A 21899-nucleotide genomic window follows, 5' to 3' on the forward strand; every position below is an offset into this window, starting at 1 on the left:
TATAAGGCCCATGCATCTGTACCAAACGACAGGAAAGAAAACAAATTAACGGTGAGGGTACAATACCTCCGAATGGGAAGACTCCATTAGCGGCGATGTCAGTTTTCAAATGACTTTTTAAGAATAAAGCAATACTCGGCAACATTCCAACACAACTTGTCATGACAGTTTATTAACTTATTTTAGAGATTATGGCATGGTTGTGAGAAAGGAAAGTGTAACAGAAAAATACGTCATTTTGCCGAAGTCAGCTCATGTGAATGAGGTTGATTAGAACGAGATCACATCTCTCTGCATTTATGTAAATGCCTATTTATTCGATAAATGGTCTTGGGCCAATTTGTTATGTGTTAGAGAAAAAGAGTTTTCTTACAACATAAGATAAAGATATGGTTTATGAACGCATGACAATACTCGTGATCGCAACACTCAAAGTTAAGCACAAAACCTAGAAGCCGTAAAATGAAAGGTTGACTTGCTACCTAAAAATTAAAATCCTACATATGAAGAAAGACCGTAAGTACCTTTCTTATAAATGACAAGGTTTCTATTATAAGATGTTAAATTGATCACATGTTATGACCTCCTTTTTGGCCCAAGACCTTTGGAATTTCCGGACATAAAATAAAAAACGGTTCCCTAATTATATGCCAAAGCAAAGCGAGGAACTCTCTCCTGAACAGAAGCGGAGGAACCCCAGCGAATGGAGACCAGGCCGGAGGCAGCAAATGAGGTAAAGGTGGCCTGTTCATAGTTACTAATCACTGAGGCTTTGCTGGAATGATTCGATGAGAATCAAAGAAAGTGCACAATTCAATGTACTTCCTCCCGAACGTGCTTTCTCAAATTCTTTGTGCCTTGCTCGGCATTCTGGTCTTCGTTCACGTCCCAGATGAACTTCAGCGGGAAATCTTTCATTTCCCTTTGGAAAATCTTGTCAAAACTTTCATTCTGCTCAACAGTCATGTGACTTTTCCAGTCTCCAATGGTACCTGGGAGGAAAAACAAGGAAATCGTGTCAATGAAGATTCTGTGAAGAGGGGGCCTGATGCCTTCGTGTTGTTGGGAGGAACATGTTTTGCACTTTTGCTTTTCTTCCCCTCAGGCCCGCACTGGCTCCTGCATGTGGCCACCACGCTTCAGTCTCCCACCTCCTGGCAGGGGGCAAGCTCATCCTCGTAATTAGGCTATCGTTGAAGATAATTAGCCCAATGTCCCAGCTGGCAGCCACCTGGAAAAGAAGAAAACTCTGGCAACTTGTCTACTATTGCATTCCAGGCTAGCACGGGCTCTGGTAGTTTACAGAAGTCCTTTAAAATTTCCGTAAAACCCGATATCGATGAGTTCACATTTACTGATGAGGACATGGGTGCTCAGAGAGACTTTTAGAATGTCGCCCAAGGTCATACAGTTTGGAATGGCTCACCTGTAATTATTCCCTTTACCCACTTTAGCTTTACAACTGTGTTACTTTAAACCTCGGGACACGGAGTCCTGATGACAAACAGAGGCTGACAGAGGAGGGGCAAGAAAAGAAACGCTGATCTTAAAACACACTGAACCGTAAGCAAATAACTGAAACAAACAGAAACACTAAGGAGACTGGAACACGAAGCCCCCCAGTGCAGGTGCGCTAAGGCCGCTCCAACGACGTCCCGGTAGGTCTCGCCTAAGAGAGGGGGGCGTGTGTGCGCGCTAGAAACGTATGGGGATGGGCTTCACTTCCACAGGCGATTCGGCTCCTGCTAGTTTTCCTCTTAGCCATTTCAGTCTGTCATTTTCAGGGGTGTTAAAGACATGGGAACAGAGACCACTTTCTTTTTTCAAAGAGAAACAATTTGCAGGTGCAAGGACAACGGCGGTTGAGAAGGGCCTCAACATCTGCAACACGATAGGGCTGCGGGCACCACGGGAAGGCAAGCCCCCACCTCAGGTGGGCTCCCAGGTACCAGTGTTGCCTATTTTTGAATTGGACAGGTAAAGACATATGAAGAGACTAAGTGAAGGAAATACTAATATTTCTTGCTACTTAACATAGAGGCATAAAACTCTTTGAGTGCAAAATTTATGTCTCTAATTCTGTATTATAGATTTTCCATGTATTAAGTTAGAACGTCATAAAATATAATTTATAGTGATTGTATAAAATTAAAAAATATTTTAACATGTTCAAATTTATCAGTTATATAAGGAGTCATTCATTTAAAATCTCACTTACCAGAGGTATGAGATACTGAGATAAGTGAGACGTTCCTATACATTTTTGTGATGTAAGAATCTGGTTCACTAGAGGACACATGATAGTCCTGCCCAAGAACAAAAGGACAGCGAATGTGTGTTCTTAATTCAGCCCTGGCGGAGGTTTAGGGTAAATCTCAGAGATGGAAGAGCGGCCAGTGATGGCCAGCAGACCCATCATTACCTCACCATCACGTGCTGAGCCCATGCTAATGAGGGGAAGCCGTCTAACAGTAACTGAACATCCATTTTGTGGCAGACATTGTGCTAGGCATCGGTAGATTTTCAGGGGGCCATGGAGAAGACCTTGTGATTGTAGGTTACTCATCAGATTCATTCAGGGAGCAAATTAAATAGTCTCTTGAAGAGCACCAAGAAGAAATCATAGAAAATCATCTGTCTAGAGAAATGAACAGGCTCATGAGGGCTCTATGTTAGGAAAGTCCACCAGCAAGCTTAGAAGCTACACTCTGGTCCATTGATACCACAGGGCGACATGGCCACTCACTGTTCAACCTCACCTTTGCGAAGGAAATGACCTTTTACATTTGTCCCATATGCAGTGGTTATTATTTTGTCATAATTTGCCAGTGGGTCATACTTCATGTTCTCAAATGTGGCCTGTCTCACAACGGTATCCATATCCTCCTCACTCAGTTCTTTCCCCAAAAACTTGCAGATTTTTAACACAGAACCTCTGAGATCCTGAAATAAATCAGAGTATGATAAATTATGCACATTATAAGAAAGAAAACTTACACAAACGTCACAGCTAAGTATCATTATGGGAGTGAAAAACATAGGTGCTTATGCTGGCTGGAAAAATGGACTTGGACCATGAGAAATGACTTACTTAGTCCTTCTTGGTAAATGAATCTTCCACTCTGCACTGTTTTAGAGCACGTCTGGGTTCATTTAGGAACACTCATATTTCATTTTATCTGTGTTAACTCAGCAAGTATTTGGGGAGTAGGTAGTGTATGTCAGACACTGCCCGTGTCATGGTGCAAGGGAACAGAGGCACAACAGGGAATCAGAGCTGGGAATTCAGTACACAAAGCTATGGGCAGAGAGTAATTGTGTAACCGAATTCAGAGAAAGTCTCAACAAAGATGACAAATTTGTTCTGGGAATTAAAGCCAAAACAGGAATTTTCTAGCTAGCCAAACTGAAGGTATGGAGTCCGGACAAAAGAAAGAATATATGCAGTGTTGGGGTTGCATGGAAGGTGTGAGATGCCAGGTCACAGGACTATCAGAATTTGAGTTTCTCACGGGAGCTTTACAAGCACACACCTGGGATGAGGAGGAAGGGAGATGAGGCCGGAGGCAATGGAGAGGCCATATTGTGAGTAAGGTTACAAGGCCAGCCACATACCGGAATCTCTCTTTGGTAGGTGATACGGACTCAACGAGAGAGTCTAGGCTTGGTGTCATGAGCTTGGGGCAGGTGTAACAGAAACTGGTGACAAATACTCAGCAGGCGGCAGCCCTTAGGCTTGCCTGCCTTTCAGATCTTTCTCTTCTTTCCTGCTTAGAGATCCCTGGGGGTGTTCTGACAGCAGTGCCCAGCCCCCTTCCAGTAATGAGCCTGATTGATCCAAGATCCTCATGGCAATCCCATTGTCCTCTACAAGACACTCATCCAGGGTGGTCGCATGACCCAATTTTGTTATCGAAACAGAAAGAGGAAGTCAAACAGAAGTTTAAAAGAGTGATTTTCCGGGGCGCCTGGTTGGCACAGCGGTTAAGCATCTGCCTTCGGCTCAGGGCATGATCCCGGCTTTATGGGATCGAGCCCCACATCAGGCTCCTCCGCTATGAGCCTGCTTCTTCCTCTCCCACTCCCCCTGCTTGTGTTCCCTCTCTCGCTGGCTGTCTCTCTGTCGAATAAATAAATAAAATCTTAAAAAAAAAAAAGAGTGATTTTCCTAGAGGAGAGGTGGGAGCAAAGCAAGGCAAGAAAGCCCTTCTTCTCCCACTTCCCTCTCTTTCTGCCATACATGCTGTCATCTGAGGACATGACTCCGGAGCTACACCAACCAACCTGCTACTATGAGGGGAGACATCGTCGCCACCCTAAATATGATAGGAAAGCAAGACAGAAAATGCTTAGGACATTCATGACAGCTTGAGCTGCCACAACCAACACCAGCCTGCTTCTGAGATCCAGTCAACAAGCAATTGAAGTCCTTCTGTTTTAAGGCATTTGTAGTAGACTATACTGGGACCTGGATTCTTTCTAATCATACACAGACATTTTCATTTAATTTTTCTCGCAGTGCTTAACCATACACAGTACAGATAAGATTAAAATTTCCCATGAGCTGCATCCCAGAATGATGAAGATAACATCAAGAATGTTACTAGAATCAATAATGCAGAAAATAGATGAAAGAGTGACCAATAATCTGGCTCACGATAATCAAACATGTGCACGCCCCCAGAGATAAATAGACAATGCCTCACACACAGGCAGTGTTTGAAAACAAAGCTCCAGTTAATTAATTGTAAATGAAAGCCTGGTAAACGAAGTACAGGCGTGATTTAAGAAAAATGTCTCCCGTACACTTAACCTGGGATCTCAAATTTGATATCGGTTTTGGGTGTTCTACACACGAACCATCATTTCATTCGGCCAGGCTGCCTCACTGCTGCCGTGAAGTCACTCATGTCATGTTTCTCACCTGCTTCATCTCCTCATACGTCATGAACTGAATGTTGAAGAGGCTTCTGTGTTCATACCACCCTTTGATGTGGTCAAACCAAAGGCTTCCTAACACTGTGGGAAAAACAGATACATCGTTCAGTAACTATGTTGAACAGGTTGAAAATAAGCTGCGGTTGTAGGAAGTGCAGGAATCTTTAGTAACAAAGAGGGAAGATGAAGTCTGCTGCTAGATTTCAGATTTCCCCCAGCACCTGCTTATGGGAGAACTACCCACCTTCCCCTAGGAAACTATTACGTGAACTCAAGGAGCAATTGGTCATACAGACAGAAAATCATCTTCGCACGGGGAGAGGAAAACCGCAACCGGAAAACAGAGCCCTCTCCTTTTCGCTCCTCCCCCTGTGCCCAAAGACACAGAGAGCTGTTTCCCCGCTGCGTGCAGCATAAAGGCTTCCTGATGAGTCACTAGAGCTCTGCCCAGAGACCAATGTTAGATAACTCTCCTGTTCCAGATCATCCAGCATTGCTCCGGCTCAACCGGCCACGCTGGCTCCTCAGAAAAGAATGCAGGGGCACCTGGCTGGCTCCTAGGACAGAGGATGCAATGCTTGACCTCGGGGTTGTCAGTTCAAGTCCCACATGGGGCATAAAGATTACTTAAAAAATAAGTAAACATTTAATTAAAAAAAATTTTTTTTTAAAAAGAAAGGAATGTGGAACAGAACGTTGTCAGCTAGAGCTCCTGGGAGGCGCCCTGTGCAACATGCAGTGCAAAGCTCCAATCCTGTGATCTAAATTGAGATTCTTCTCTCGGAGCAAGAAGAGACCACAGTACGCTCATGAAACCCCTTTTTCATGGTTAGATGTAAAGACTTTCTGGTGATACAACTGTAACTCCACAGTCTCCTGGCAGGGCGCAGGAGTAAGCAAAATGTGTACCGGTGGCAGGTCATGGTCATCCAAGACAACCCTACCAACTGGCTTGATACATTGTTTACTGACCCCTGTTCGACTTTGTTTCGTCATCCTCTCTCTGCCAAATTCACTAAGCTGAAGAATTTACCACAGGACAGCAAACGTATTACTTATGCTATGAATTTTAGTTACCTCTTCCTTCGAGAAATAGTTTCATGAATTCCTCAAAGGTACTTGTAAATTGTAACTTCACATTCTTTTCAAAGTGAAAATTTGAGCACATAACATCCTTAGGGTTTCTGTATACATAAATAATCTGGAAAGAAAGGAAGTATTCATTATTTCTGATGCTTTCATTCTCTCATATTTTTACCTAATATCTTCCAATCGGATGAAGCCTATCATTTTAACTTTACACTTTCCTAATCATGTCATGTTTATACTCAGCGCTCTTTGTATTTTGGGTTTCCCCTTCTCAGCAATGCCTCTCCCTTTATGATTGGTCTAGTGACTATCAATTATTCCTCAAGACACACCTCACACCGTACCTCTTCTGAACTCACCCTGACAGAGAGCAACAATAGTCTCTTGTCCCTACATGAACAAGCTAATACATGTGAAAATAAAATTGTATAACAATAAGAAAAACTAAGATATTTTCAAATCATCTCAGAAAATTTAGAGTGTGTTTTTCATCCTTCAGCCAGTGGTTTACATAGTTCTTATTTACATATCTTCATAGTGTAAAGTACATGTACTTTGCATACAGAAGTTACTTCAGTATTTTTTGCATTGAAGGAGTACAGGATTCATTTTTTAAATTGTTTATTATAACCAATCGCAAGACATACTTTCATAAAACAGCTAAGCAACCCAATGACTATTCTAATGTCATCATTCTAAAATATTCTAAAATATCATCAATCTCTGTCCAACCCACATGTAAGTGGCTTATTCGCTATGTATACAGAATATTCAGGGGCCCTGAATGAAACCTAAGGCTTGTATCTTCATTGTGAAATGGCATGTACATATTTTGTAACTCCTTTGGAAGCATCTAGGTTCATTATAGGAAAGCTTTCATTCACCTACTGCCTCCCTGCACATTGCCTGAAGCCAACCCTTAAGCTAGGAGATAAGAAGATGGATGTCAGTCCTGAGTGGCCCCTTAAAATGGAGCCCTTCAGCCATGGGATTCACCTGATGTCAACAAAGTGGCTGATAATGTCAAACAACAGTCAGCAGTGCTTGACATCGCCATAATGAAATAAAAGATCCTTCTAAACGTGAAGCAGGAAGTTCTTTTCCTTCCCTTGCTGCCACTCTTCACGTCTCCTGCTTTGGCTTTGAGAACGGCTTCTTGTCATTAATCCATATGCTTATAGAAGTAAAAAGTGACATAGGCACAATGGTATAATTGAGTCACTTGTGCCACATGTCCTGATCCTAACGCTCTTAGGCAGAAAATGATACATTCGTTAATACAGGGAACCTGGGAAGAGGAGTGGTTTGAAGATAAAATCAAAATGCCATTTGGATATTTGAGTCCCATATTTGGATAATAAAGTCCATAGAGATATTTGAGATCTCTATAGACATAATATAGGAAATATTAAATAGTTTATAGCAGTCTAGAATTAAAGGGAGAAATCAACTACATATGCATAGTATTTAAAGTTAAGTGGTTAGGTAATATACAATAGGGATTCACATCAGAGGGAGAAGAGAAGGCCAGACCAAACACCCGGGAATCATCAGCTCTCAGAGGTTAGATAGAGAAGGACAAGCCAGTGAGGAGGAAGGAGCAGTGTCCCAGAAAGCCGTGTATAAGGTAGAGAAAACCTCAAATAACACTTCATCAACAGCAGAGGTATCACCTTTTCTCACAAAACACCAAGGCCCAAGATGAGAGTGCAACAGGTTAGGTTAACTCATCATCTCGATGTTGTCAAGGACTTAGAGTCTCTCACTTTTCTACTCTGACATGTTCACCCTACTCCACATGCCAGATGGCTACCACTTTTCATCCCTCTGGTCTCTTTAAAGAGTGAAGAAACTTTTTGTGAGAAGACATGGAAGAAACGTCTTCCCTGGAGTCGTTGCTCATAAGCATGTCCCTTACCTGTGCCTGAATAAATCACTGCAAGCCACCTGGCACCAAACCCTGGACTTGGACCAACCCAATGGTACCCCTCTCTCCACCCAGGGATGAAATTGTCAAACCAGAAGCACATAAAGGATACAAATCCAAGCACACTGGGAGTTCTGATGACATGAAATATGAGGAGAGGGAACGGTCGTTGGGTCGGAATCCATCAGTATCCGTTCTAGGTGTCCACTGAGACAGGATGAAAACCAGGAATGTGGTGGTGTCTGGCCAGTGGTAGGCCAACAAAAATGATAAGAAACGATTCTTGCATTTTGAAAATTTTAAAAAATAAGTGACTTTGACATTCAGGATTCAATGAAAGAGTGGAGACTGAAGCTAAATTCTTTTAAGAAGTTTACCTCGAACAGGAAATGAAGGGGAGTAGCTGAAAATTGGAATGGAGCAAGAGAAATTTTGTTTTACTATAAAAATGTGCCACATGAAAACTTGGTTATGGGCCAAATGGAATGATCCTGTAATCACAAGAAAATTGGAGACGAACGAAAAAAAGAAATTATATTGCTCAAGCAAATTCTTTGAGAATAGAACAAGTTTCTCAACAGTGGCACCAAGGACTTTTCCCCCAGATAATCTGTTATGGGGGTGACCTTGAGCATAAAAGGGCATTTAACAGCATCCTGGGCCTCAAACTAATAAAGACCAGCAGCATCACTGCCCTAGCCCACACTGCTCCAAATATTCCAAATATCCTGTGGGGGAAAAGTCTCTCCCCTTTGTGAAACAGTGGGGTAGATAAAAGGAATCCAAAAAGGGGTCCAAACCATGAGTGGAGGGGCAGATACGTAATGAGAACACAAATGGTCAACACATCGCACTTCTCTTCTTAAGGAGGGAAGGCAGTGCACGGAGGTTTTGGCTGTGGAGGTCATTGAGTGGAAATGGTTTCTTAGCAGCTACTTACTGGGATAGGTGGAGCAGAATGCTATTGAGTTTTGAGAAGACAGAAGACAAGAGAAAACAGTCATTTTGGAAAGGGGGGGGAAGCAACACATTTAAACAGTAAAATTTGAGAATTGAGGCCATAAAAGTAAAGAGAGGATACAACTTTTAAGTGTATTGTTTTTTTCTTACCACACCACCAGATTCATGAGCACAGGGACAAACATACAATTATTGGGTTTCACCAGAATTAGGGGTTGGCAACTGAGCATAAAGAATTGAATGGAGCAAGGGAATTTAGACAAAAGGGACTTGAATGTAAAATATGGAACCATTGGTGGATGAGGAGAAATTGAAGATATGCATAAGAGAGAGACAGTGGAGAAGTGGAGGGGGAGGGGACTGGAGATCTGAATGTGGTGACAGGTCACTGCAAGGGACACCTGAAAGGAGTGGGAGGAAAAGGAGGCAGCCCTCAGAGAACAAGGTGCTTGAGTCAGGATTCAAGTTAGGGCAATTGCTGGTGACCCCTTGTTCATTCCCTCAACTCCACTACCTGCTGGACACTGTTCTGTGCAGTGCGAACTCCACCTCTTTCATGGTTTACACTCTGGCCAGAAACGGACAAAAAATAAACAGGTAAGTATGTATTACATCAGATGGTAAATGGTATCACAGGTAAAGGCAGGCTTATAACACGTTATGAACTCCAGAGGTTGTGGAGGAAAAGGCCGCTGGAGGTGAAGTCCACGCTGAGAGGTCTGGCAGGGCTAGGGGTATGGGACGCCAGTGCAGAGCCTGAGGGGTCAATGTGAAGGAGGCAATCCTGCACTTGCATGACCCCGAGAATGAGTGCCTCTTTCCCGTTGACCCCTCTGGTGCAGTTTGGCTCACCCTTGACTGGTGCTGCCAGAAGACCATTCACATCAACTTTGAAATCATCCCATGAGCGACGGGAGTAGAGGTAGAGAGGGGTAATGAGTCAAGAGCTGAAATTATCATTGGGTGGAGGTGACTGATCCAGGCAGAGGAAGAGAAAATCCCTCAGTAGAGATGAATGATTTGCTCTGAGGTTCCCTTGGAATTCCAAGGAACTAGGTACATTTGAAGAGAAAGTAAGCAAAACAGGTAAAGTGTGAAAAGAAAGCAGGGAGGGCACGCAGAGCAAAGAAGAAGGAATTGCTAGCATTTTATATATACTTGCTAATACAGCTGATTCAAAAATGAAAGAATATATATTATATATTATACTATAACACACTCTATAAAGTAAATTAAATGCACACATATATACTCTTTCATTTTTTTAATGGCTGCATTATTTGTATAATCAGGAAACAAAGGGTACAGGATACAAATCAGATAGTATAAGATAAGAACACAGATGGCTATTGAAAATTAAAGTGAAGGGGCCCTGGGTGGCTTGGTCTGTTTAGCACCCGCCTTCAGCCCAGGTCATGATCCCAGGGTCCTGGGTTTGAGCCCCACATCAGGGTCCCTGCTCAGCTGGGAGCCTGCTTCTCCCTCTGCCTGCTGTTTCCCCTGCTCATGCTCTCTCTCTCTCTCAAATAAATAAAGTCTTAAAAAAAGACAAGAAAATTAAAGTGTGTAAAATGCCACATTTGCAAACAGCTGGATGAGTGCACAGTGTGGACGTCATGAAATGAGAGGAATCATGAAAAAGAGCAGTTATCTGTCAGCAGTCAGAGTGTATTTCCTACTTTGGCTCTTTTGTTCTTCAGCCCCCTTGGAACCAAGTAGTATGAGAGGTGGGTAGAGAAGAGACGAGGAGATAGTCTTTTCCCAAAATCTATTTTCTGAAAGTTGTACTCAAAGAAGGGGACTCTAGTCACGGTTTCCAGTTTCCCAGTGCCTTCGCGGTGTTCCTCAAAATAAATCAGACTTAATAACTGCTGCAACCAGATAGTTCCTGTAAAAGAAATAATTCTGTCTTCAGTGATGCACAAATTCCTCCAGAATAGATATACATGTGTCGTCAGTTTTTTAGTCAGTGTTTGTTACTTTAAGTACAACAGTAATTTCACCTGAGTGGAATTTTCAATATATCTAAAGTGCAGTACGGGTGAGAGAAAACAGACATGGCCTTTCTTTTTCTGTTTCAGGAGATGCTGCATTTGAAACTCCGTGGGCATTTGTCCCACAAATTTATTTTTGACTCTTCTGTGTTTTCCTCTGCTTCATATATGGGACTTCTAAATGATCTTCAATGCCTGCCTCTCTATTTCCTTTCCCAACCCCACTCCTAGAACATGAGCCAAAATAAGCAAAGAAAAAAGGAATTCCACTGAAGGAGGCACTTTCTGTTTTTCCCCCCATTCCCATGTTTCCTTCTGTGCCCATGATGTCCACTTAAGGAAACAGCGTTCATTGTAAATCCCTAAAGGAGATCCTGGGACACCCACACGGAGATAGGAAAGGAAAGATGATGCCTAAAGTTGGACCTGTCCCTTTAAGTGGGATGTGACAAATTCTTACAATGACTATTTCACCTAATTCTGTTTAGAGTGGATATTTGTCACAAAATATGTGGGTGTAATTGCCTGGTTTGGTTTGCTTACACTTCATGTGCACCCTTCATATATGGGACTATTAAGTTTAAAACACACCTTCTATAAAGGTCATGCTTCTGACATATCCAGGCAATGCTTTAAAAAGACTTAAACCAAGCATGAGAGACTATGGACTATGAGAAACAAACTGAGGGCCTCAGAGGGGAGGGGGGTGGGGGAATGGGATAGACTGGTGATGGGTAGTAAGGAGGGCACGTATTGCATGGTGCACTGGGTGTTATACACAACTAATGAATCATCGAACTTTACATAAAAAACCAGGGATGTACTGTATGGTGACTAACATAATATAATAAAAAAAAACATTAAAATAAAGAATACAACAATAAAAAAATAAATAAATAAAATAAAAAGACTTAACCCAGCAAAATTCAGAGATCCAAAAAGATTCAAATCAACTTTTTTTTTTTTAAGGTTTTATTTATTTATTTGACAGAGAGCGAGACATCCAGCAAGAGAGGGAACACAAGCAGGGGAAGTGGGAGAGGAAGAAGCAGGCTCCCAGCAGAGCAGGGAGCCCGATGCGGGGCTCGATCCCAGGACCCTAGGATCATGACCTGAGCCGAAGCCAGATGCCTAATGACTGAGCCACCCAGGCGCCCCCAAATCAACTTCTGAAATGAGAAAACCCACTGGCCCCTCATCAATTCCCATCCTAGGCTTCCTTCCTGAGAGCACCCCATCACCCATGCTAAGTAGCAGCAGCCAGTGAGCAAGATCATTGTTGGGCATACACCCCTTGCTGCCAGGTGCAGGTGGTGTGCCCCCTATCCGGTCCTCCCAGTACCTTAATATTGGTGGTTTTAGTCCTCCAGTGTTGCCCAAGGAAGACAAAGGCACATAGGTCTACGTGTTACCACAGCTGGAGCTCACACTCAATAAAAACTCTCTGTTAGGAAGCTCTAAAAGGCTTTCTTACATCCTTTCACCTTTCCCAGATAACAGACACTGCTTCTGCAGGAGGGATCATAGCTTCAGGGTGGCTGAGAAGTTATCTAACATGCCACAGTTCTGCAGAGACTAAGAGAACACAAAAATCTCTGCAGAGATTCAAAAATTCAAATGTCTTCTGCTTCTTCTCCCACTCCTCTAAGATTTTATTTATTTATTTGAGAGAGAGAGAGAGAGAGTGAGACAGATCACGAGCAGAGGGGAAGGGTAGAGGGAGAAGCAGACTCTCCACTGAGAAGGGAGCAAGATGTGGGACTCAGTCACAGGGTCTTGGGATCATGACCTGAGCTGAAGGCAGACCCTTAACTGACTGAGCCACTCAGGCGCCCATCCCACTCCCCCTTTCACGCTATCCTTTTCTTTCTTTCTTTCTTTCTTTCCTTCTTTCTTTCTTTCTTTCTTTCTTTCTTTCTTTCTTTCTCTCTCTCTCTTTCTTTCTTTCTTCTTTCTTTCTCTTTCTTCCTTTCTTTCCACCCTTCCTTCCTTCCTTCCTCCCTTCCTTCCTTCCTCCCTTCCTTTTCTTTCTTTCTTTCTTTCTTTCTTTCTTTCTTTCTTTCTTTCTTTCTTTCTTTCTTTCTTTCTTTCTCTCTCTCTCTCTCTCTCTCTCTCTCTCTCTCTCTCCCTTCCTTCCTTCCTTCCTTCCTTCCTTCCTTCCTTCCTTCCTTCCTTCTTCTTTCCCTATTTGATGGTCAGATGTAAGCACAATGGGATACTAAGCTTTTCCCTTCAGTTTGTGGTATATTAACACCACTGATTCAATGTAGGCCCTCGCTGATCTGTTTATTCCTACTTCCATCCTACCCCTACCCCCACCACAGACAAGCAGGCTTTGGGGTTTAAAATGCATTTTTTGCTGGAATGTGTTCTTATGAAATATGTATTGTTGTACGTGTTTGTATTTCAATCCACGGGCATCATTTCTGTTTGTCACTGTGCGCTGTGGTTTAACATTCATTTATATGCTACATCTGACCCACTGTGTCTAACAGATGCTGTCTCAGGGTGTGCATTCCCACATTGACCTGTCCGCTCTCCCCCACCGGACAACACAGCCCAAACACTGCAGTGTATGCCCTCACTCATGTTCTCTATGCACCTGCATGAGATTTTCTTGGGGGCAAATACGCAAGACAGGAATTGCCTGCTACATCTGGATTGCAGCTGTCCAGGGAGTGCCAGACTGCTCTCCAGAGCTCCTGCTACAAACTACTCTCTCAAGGGAAATATGTTAATGAATGCAGATTTCTGTGCACTCCATGTCAGCATTCAGTTATTCACCCCTCCAATGTTTGTCAGTCTAGTAAATGTAAATTAACATATCATTGTTTACCAGTTTGGGGGTGGGTTGTTGGTATTGGTGGAGGGTGGTTTTTTTTCCTGTACAGTTTCAGTTCATTTCTTTGGCTCTTTTTATACTCAGATTGCTGTCCCCTACCTGTGGATTTGTAGTCCTACTATGTTGCACATATTAATGAATTTTTAATTGGAGACATTGCAAATATTTCCTCTCTTTCTATCACCTATTATAGGGACATAACCAAGATAAAAAGCTTCTTCACAGTGAAGGAAACAATCAACAAAACTAAATGGCAACCTTCAGAATGGGAGAAGATATATGCAAATGGCATATCTGATAAAGGGTTAGTTTCTGAAATCTACAAAGAACTTATCTAACTCAACACCCAAAAAACAAATAATCCAGTTAAGAAATGGGCAGAAGAAATGAATAGACATTTTTCCAAAGAAGACATACAGACACATGAAAAGACGCTCAACATCACTCATCATCAGGGAAATACAAACCGAAACCACAATGAGATAACACCACACTCCTGTCAGAATGGATGAAATTAACAACACAGGACGTGACACATGTTGGCAAGGATCCAGAGAAAGGGGAACCCTCTTGCACTGTTGGTGGGAATGCAAACTGGTGCAGCCACTCTGGAAAGCAGTATGGAGGTTCCTCAAAAAGTCAAAAATAGAGCTACCCTATGACTCAGCAATTGCACTACCAGCTATTTACCCAAAGGTACAAAATCCTGAAATAAAGGAATGCAAGCACCTCCATGTTGATAGCAGCATTATCAACAACAGCCAAATGGTGGAAAGGGCCCAAATGTCCATTGACTGATGAATGGATAAAGAAGATGAACAATGGAGTATACTCAGCCATCAAAAAGAATGAAATCTTGCCATTTGTAACGATGTGGATGGAGCTACAGAGTATTATGCTAAGCAAAAGAAGTCAGTCAGAGAAAGACAATATGATTTCACTCGTATTGTGGAATTTTAGAAGCAAAACAGATTAACAAAGAGGGGAAAAAAGAGAGAGGGAAACCATAAAACTCTCTTAACTACAGAGAACAAACTGTGGGTTTGAGGGCCGCTGGAGGAGAAGGGGGGTGGGATAGGTTAAATGGGTGATGGGTACTAAGGAAGGCACTTGTGATGAGCACTAAGTGTTACGTGATGGGACGTCACTAAATTCTACTCCTGAAAGTAATATTTCTGTATGTTAACTAACTAGAATTTAAACTAAAGCATGAAATTAAAAAAAATACATCCAAAGAACCATCTACTGTTATCAAGTACTCTTTATTCCAGGGATACCAGGATGAGTCAATATCCGCAAATCAGGATGATATACCACATTAACAAAATGAACCATAACAACCTCATTATCATCCAGTAGATGCAGAAAAACCATTTGAGAACACTGAACATCCATTCATGATAAAAAATCTCAACAGAATGGGTGTGGAAGGAACCTATCTCAGCTTACAAAATGCCATTTATGACAAGCTCACAGCTATCATTCTACCCAATGGTAAACAACGGAAAGTAAGATCACAACCAGGATAAGGATGCCCATTCTCACTAGTTTTTGGGGAAACTTAGCCAGAGCAATGAGTCCAGAAAAAGAAACAAAACACATCCAGATTGGAAAGGAAGAATAAAATGGTCTCTATGTGCAGATGATAGTGAAATTATATACAGAAAGCCCTAAAGACTCTCTCAAAAATACTTTTCAGACTAATAAATGAATTCATTTGAATATTTAAGTTGCAGGATATGAAATTAGGATACAAATATAAGCTGCATTTCTACACACTAACAACAAACTATGAGAAAGAGAAATTAAGAAACAGCCCATTTCTGGGGTGCCTGGGTGGCACAGCGGTTAAGCGTCTGCCTTCGGCTCAGGGCGTGATCCCGGCGTTCTGGGATCGAGCCCCACATCAGGCTCCTCCGCTGGGAGCCTGCTTCTTCCTCTCCCACTCCCCCTGCTTGTGTTCCCTCTCTCACTGGCTGTCTCTGACTCTGTCGAATAAATAAATAAAATCTTTAAAAAAAAAAGAAAGAAAGAAAGAAACAGCCCATTTCTGATAGCATCAAAAAGAATAAAATATATAGGAATAAATGTAGTCAAGGAGGTAAAAGATTTGTGTGTTGAAAACAATAAGACACTGATAGAAAACACAAATAAATGAAAAGACATTCCATGCTTGTGGATTAGAAGAAACACCATCATTAAAATGTCCATTCTACACAAAGCAATCTACAGATTCAATGCAATCCCTGTCAACATTACAATGGCATTGTTCACAGAAGTAGAACAAACCATTCTAAAATTTGTTTGTAAGCATTCAAGACTCCAAATAGACAAAGCAATCTTGAGAAAAGAGAACAAAGCCTGAGGCATTACACTTCTAGGTTTCAAATAATATTACAAAGTTATAATAATCAAAACAGTATGGTATTGACATAAAAAAGACACATTGATCAATGGGACAAAATAGAGAGCCCAGAAGTCAACCAACACATGTATGATCACTTAATTTGTGGCAGAGGAGCCCGGAATATACGATGGGGATAAATGGTGTTGGAAGAACTGGACAGCCACATGCAAAAGAATGAAACTGGACCACTCTCTTACACCATACACAAAAATTAACTCAAAACAGATTAAAGACTTGAATGTAAGACCTGGAGTATAAAACCCCATTGCAAAACATAGGTATAAGACGGTGCTCTTAGCAATGGCTTTTTGTTGGGAGTAGGACATGACACCATAAACAAATGCAAGAAAAGCAAAAATAAGCAACCAGGAGAACATCAGCTAAAAAGCTTCTGTACAACATGTGGGAACAGACAGTGGAAAAGGATGAAAATGAGATAGAAAATATTTGTAAATCATTTTTCAAACAACGGGTTAATATCAAAATATATCAAGAACTCATACAACACAAAAGCAAAAATAACAAAACCCAATTAAAACATGGGCAAAGGCTGTGAATAGACATGCATGTACATATACACACACAAATATGAACATATGTGTTATTCACATGTCTATATGTTCCAGTCTGATCTGAGTGCTATAACAAAAGATGACCCAAATAATTGGGGATCGTTACATATTACGATAATTAGTATAAGTTAATTTTCCTCCTTTTCATACACTTGGTTATTAAATACAACTTCAACTCTATGTCCAAGTAGCTGCCTAAATGGTAAATAATTATGCATCCTTTCCCAGCCCACTTTAGCAACTTAGTGTTTGATAGGGTGTCTTCAACATATCTACTTCAATATTTTCTCCATTTCCTTGTCCACATCAAAAATAACTTCTAGGGACACCTGGATGACTCAGTCAGTTAAGTGTCTGCCTTCGGCTCAGGTCATGATCCCAGGGTCCCGGGATCGAGTCCTGCATCAGACTCCCTGCTCAGCAGGGAGCCTGCTTCTCCCTCTGCCTGCCGCTCCCTCTTCTTGTCCTCTCTCTCTCTCTCTGACAAATAAATAAATAGATAGTCTTAAAAAAAACCAACAACTTCTAACTACATTGTAAAAGACCTGTTTCATAAGATATTAAATTCAGTTGACACTATAATCTCCAATAGATCATGTGTATATGTCCCTATAGAATACTACTAAAAAGACAGAGTTCCCACATTATAAAAGCATCATTTTATTTCTTAGATGAGCTATTAGAATACAGAACTCACCAGACTTGGGGTATGTGACTATGAAGACATCATCTTCTCTGATTTCAAAATCATCTAAATTTTCTATAAAACCAATATCAACTGATAAACGATCAAAATAATACCCTTTTAATTTGAGCAAAAATCTGTCTGTGTCTTCCATATTTCAGTCACCTGCAAAGGAAAGACAAAATGATTTGAAAGAAATTTAGTAAAATTTTATGGTCTCTTCCCTTCTGTATCTTCAGTTGTTGGCCAAATACTGAGAGAAGAAACCGATAACCTTGTTTGCTTCGCAAACACTGAAAACTGCCTGGCACTGAAAGTACTATACTGGATTCTGGGTGTGTGGAGTTTGGTGCAATGACAGGATCAAGTTGTTCATGGGCTGGAGGTTAGGTTTACGTGTATATGTTCCATTTTTATAGCTACCGGGAAAATGGTTAAAAAATAATTTTTGTAGTTGCAAAAAAGATACTTTAATATATGCATATGTATGCATATATATATACACTGAACATACAAGTTGGACTTGAACAGGCTTCAGAAACACTTGTCTCCCACCACTCCTTCATCACCTGGGCTTTTATCCCCCTGTAACTGAAGTACAATGTGTTAGTTTTTAGCAGGTTTCTACAAGCTTTTCTTTATTTACTTTCCGGGTGGGAGTTATCTATTCATAATATCTTTGGTAACTTTAAATTTTGTTTTATTTCTTAACATGCAACTTGTTTAGAATAATTGGGGTAGTACAAGCATGAATTAACAAACATAACTGTCTTCCAGAAGCCTGCCAAATTGCATGTGAGCAATTAAATCGTCTATAATGACAAAATGAACAATGGCCCATAGTGAAAGTCTGAGAGACAATATTTAAATAACGGTTGATACCTAGAAAGTGCAAGCCCAGCCTTATGAGTCATCATTTATGTATATATTTTGCCTTTAATTATTATCCCTCACTAGCCATATGGAAAATAAGCTACTTGAATGCTATGAACTCTGAGGTTGTAGTTGACTTGGGGATTCTTCCAGATGACTCTGAAGTGTCTTTTTTCTATTTCCCAGAGTAGTTGGACATAGGAACAGCTGACAAAATAAGAGCTTTAGAATCACACAATTTGAAAGCAATTCCAGGATGCTCGGGAAAGGGTCATTATAAGACAAAGGGAAATAAGAAATATTTAAAATACATTTTGACGGTCATAGTGTTACTAGAAAACAGAGGATTGATAGCCTCTCTTTACAAAGGAGATTTAGGAAAGCTGTAAATTAGTTGGAATCATTAACATGAATTCACAGCCAGGGAAGAAAGTGGGGGACCAGACAGGGAAGGGTAGAGGAGAGAGAGGAGATAAGTTATTCTGTTACTAGAGTTATTTAAGGCTTCTCATCTTTGCCATCCTCAGTGTTCAAAGAAACAACCTAATTTACAGCTCCATACCCATTGGGCTCTAATATTAACTTCCATTTTCAAGAAGCACTGGCTCCCTAACAGCAGCCAATTCCAAGTCTTGGGATCAAAGCAATAACAATGAGCCTATAACATCTTGATCTTTTCATAAGTAAACATAATTCTACCATCTTATATTCTACTTCTATTAGATCCTAGGATAATTACTACTATCATGATGAATTATATCTTTCTTTTAGAATATGTTCTTAAACCTCTAAATAAATATTTGGAATCATAAAATGGCTCAGTTTATGGGAAATCAAAGCAAAAGAAGGACAGTATATTCTTGCTTCACGTAGAAGAGCTGATAGCTTACACGTTTTAGCCTAGTGTTTAGAAAAACACCAAACACCTAAAACTGCATCGCCAGTTCAGTACAGACAGGAGAAAGGAAACAGAGAGTATGTCACCCCTAAAAGCATCAATTTGGCATGTGGATTATGTTTTAATTGAAAGCAATTAAGACCCAGCAGACTCAGAACAGTTTTCTACCTTCTGCCTAGAAGAATTTAGATAAGGAACCTACACCAGGAATAGAGCTCCTACCACATGTAACATTTTCTATTAGAAAGACTCTTTGGATGGCATGGTACACATCTCTTTACCACATATATGCTCTCCTCATCTTCCTGTGAATTGTCTTCTTCCTCTTTTATTCCTGAAGCATTTTATCCCCTTCTCCTTAGCTCACGATGGTATGTAAGACTCAGTTGTCAGACCGTCTTTGACTCTTTATGCCTTTGTGGGGCTCCCACACACATGTAATTACATCTCCCTTCTGTGAATCTATCTGCCTAATGTCGATTTAATTATCAGAGCAGCCAGAGAACCTAAAAGGGAGAAGGGAAAAGTTTTTCATCCCCATATCAGAATGAAGCTACTCACCTTAGGAGTTCTTTGAAATGAAGTGTGAACTTCTGATATAAAGACAAGTGAGAAAAAGCAGCGCAAGTGTGCTGCTGAAAGAGAAAGACACAGATAAAAGCTAAGTTTTCCACAAAGAGATTTAATGATTCACCAGTTAGACTTTACAGAATCAGGAACTCATTAAGGAGGAGGGATTAGGCTAATGTTGACCAGTAGATCTTCCAAAGGTCTAATGAAAAGCCCTGAAGCATTTACCATAAATAATGGAAGATAAATACCTCAAACAGCTTGGTGCTACTCAGATATGCTGGGTAGTGTTCAAAATCTCTGCTTTTGAGTAATAGCCAAAAATAAGCATGTATTTGCTTGCTGTCCCACTCACGATACTCCAATGGCCAGAGATCAGTAGTACAATGAGTTGAGTTGCTTCTTCTTCAAGAGAATGAGTATTGAAGTCTTTAAATCTTTGTGTTGTTTCTTATGAAACAGAATGGAGAATAAGTGTAGTGTGAACAATTAAGAAGTTGAGGGAAGAAATCTTTATCTGCAAGAAGAAAGTACGTGTATTTTGAAGGATTAAACACTTTCCCAAATTCGACAACATGCTTAACACATGTAATACTCATTTAACTACCAATCACCACTTACCTGCCATTAAGCCCCTCGATTGTGTTACTATTTGGCAAAGTCTTTGTACCACTAAATCACAGAGCAAGAAATAGGTCCTGGGGTTGGCTCCCTAGGTACTGTTTTGTGTCCTCTTTTTCAGGGGTTCCACACTCTCTCCAGTCAGTTTGTCTTCCAAACAGAATGGTCAGAAAAGATAAACATTCTAAGGTTTATTCAAATTCCCTCTCTACGTACTTGGATTATTGACCTTAGGTGCTGCTTCTCTTCTGTTGTTACTTCTTCCTGCATAACAAACATCTCTTCACATATGATCAGATAAACCACCACTCGCTGGCGTTTGCCGATGTTACGGCATGCACGCTGTCAGATTTGGAACATGACTCATGCCTTTCTGAACACATCTCCTCTCACCCCTCTTCTGTAGACATTTCATCAGGCAAAGGTAGCTTGTGTCTCTCACTTAGAACGACTCTCAGTAACTTTAGAGTTCATCTTTGGTTTCATCTTTCCTATTGTCACCTTTCATTAAATAAAAATTTGATCCAAGGAAGGCTTTAATCCCTTTTCGTGGAGCAATTTGACTTTTAAGAAAATAAGTGTTTAATGTGACAGAAATTTGACCCTGCAATTATTCACAAAACCTTTTCCTCACAGTGTTCTATAAATTAAAATGTAACAGACTCCATGAGGCAAAGATTGTCAGCTGCTAGAAAGGAATAATTGAGATTCCCTAAAATAAATAACTTGAGGAAAGTAAACTGAAACTTCTGGTTATGTAAATGTTCATTATTTGCCAAACTTATGAGGATGAAAAGTGGAAAAATTACCTGTTTAAGAGGTTTAAGCACAACCTCTGACCTATTATTGACTGCTAAGTTATGTTGGTCTTGTCTTAAATATAACACAAGAAATAAAAAAAAAAATCTGAGTAGTAACAGGGTGTGCACAATGCTGGTGATAGACTCCATAGAATTAGTTCTAGTAAGTCATTATACAAAAAATTGAAAATGAAATAAAGAAAAAAGCAGAACTATCACTTCCAGGATAAGATCAGAATCCTAAAATGTCCAGTTTTCACAAAAAAAAATTACCATATGCCAAAAAACAGGAAAGTATGATACACATGCAGGAAAAAAAGAGCAATTAATAAAAACTGTGTCTGAATGGACCCAGACACTGGACTTAGCAAACAAAACAGCCATAAAAAATATGTCGTATTTGTTGAGTCACTAGATCTCAAAAAAATGTTTGACTTGACAGAAGAAAGAATTAGGAAACATGAAGACAGATCAATAGAGGAAAGAATTACAAACAATGAAAAGAACAGAAAGACAAAGAATGAAGAAAACTGAACCTAGCCTCGGAGACCTGTCGAAAATATCAAGCATGCCAACATACATGCAAGGAGGAGAGGAAAGGGCAGAAAAAAGTCTTTGAAGAACTTCTGACCAAGATCTTCCCAAATTTGATGAAAAATATTAATTTGCACATCCATGAAGCTCAACAAACAAACAGGATCAACGTGAAGTGATCTACAGCTA

At 40.7% G+C, this 21899-nt stretch overlaps 1 protein-coding gene across 1 annotated transcript; it reads right to left on the reverse strand.

Annotated features, from left to right (window-relative positions):
* Positions 1 to 158: 158 nt before the first annotated feature.
* On the reverse strand, positions 159 to 19833 carry LOC123792922 (amine sulfotransferase-like). Its single transcript, XM_045798415.2, has 7 exons — positions 19747 to 19833; positions 17427 to 17579; positions 10594 to 10802; positions 6016 to 6139; positions 4925 to 5019; positions 2760 to 2943; positions 159 to 992 (listed from the first exon to the last, which is right to left on the reverse strand). Exons 2-7 carry the CDS (start codon positions 17566 to 17568, stop codon positions 814 to 816), a joined length of 933 nt encoding a protein of 310 aa, XP_045654371.2. The 5' UTR covers positions 17569 to 17579; positions 19747 to 19833; the 3' UTR covers positions 159 to 813.
* Between the last annotated feature and the right edge of the window lie 2066 nt (positions 19834 to 21899).

The sequence above is a fragment of the Ursus americanus genome, chromosome 11, assembly GCF_024610735.1.
Source record: "Ursus americanus isolate L20-20 chromosome 11, mUrsAme1.1.p, whole genome shotgun sequence".
NCBI classification, from domain to species: domain Eukaryota; kingdom Metazoa; phylum Chordata; class Mammalia; order Carnivora; family Ursidae; genus Ursus; species Ursus americanus.

Bases quoted from the DNA above. Each gene is read 5' to 3' on its own strand.
- LOC123792922 (XM_045798415.2), bottom strand. From the start codon at position 17,568: ATGGAAGACACAGACAGATTTTTGCTCAAATTAAAAGGGTATTATTTT. The intron at 10,803-17,426 runs GTGAGTTCTGTA...TTTCTTTTACAG, and splicing joins AGTCACATACCCCAAGTCTG to GAACTATCTGGTTGCAGCAG. The intron at 5,020-6,015 runs GTAACTAAAATT...TTTTTCCCACAG, and splicing joins ACTATTTCTCGAAGGAAGAG to TGTTAGGAAGCCTTTGGTTT.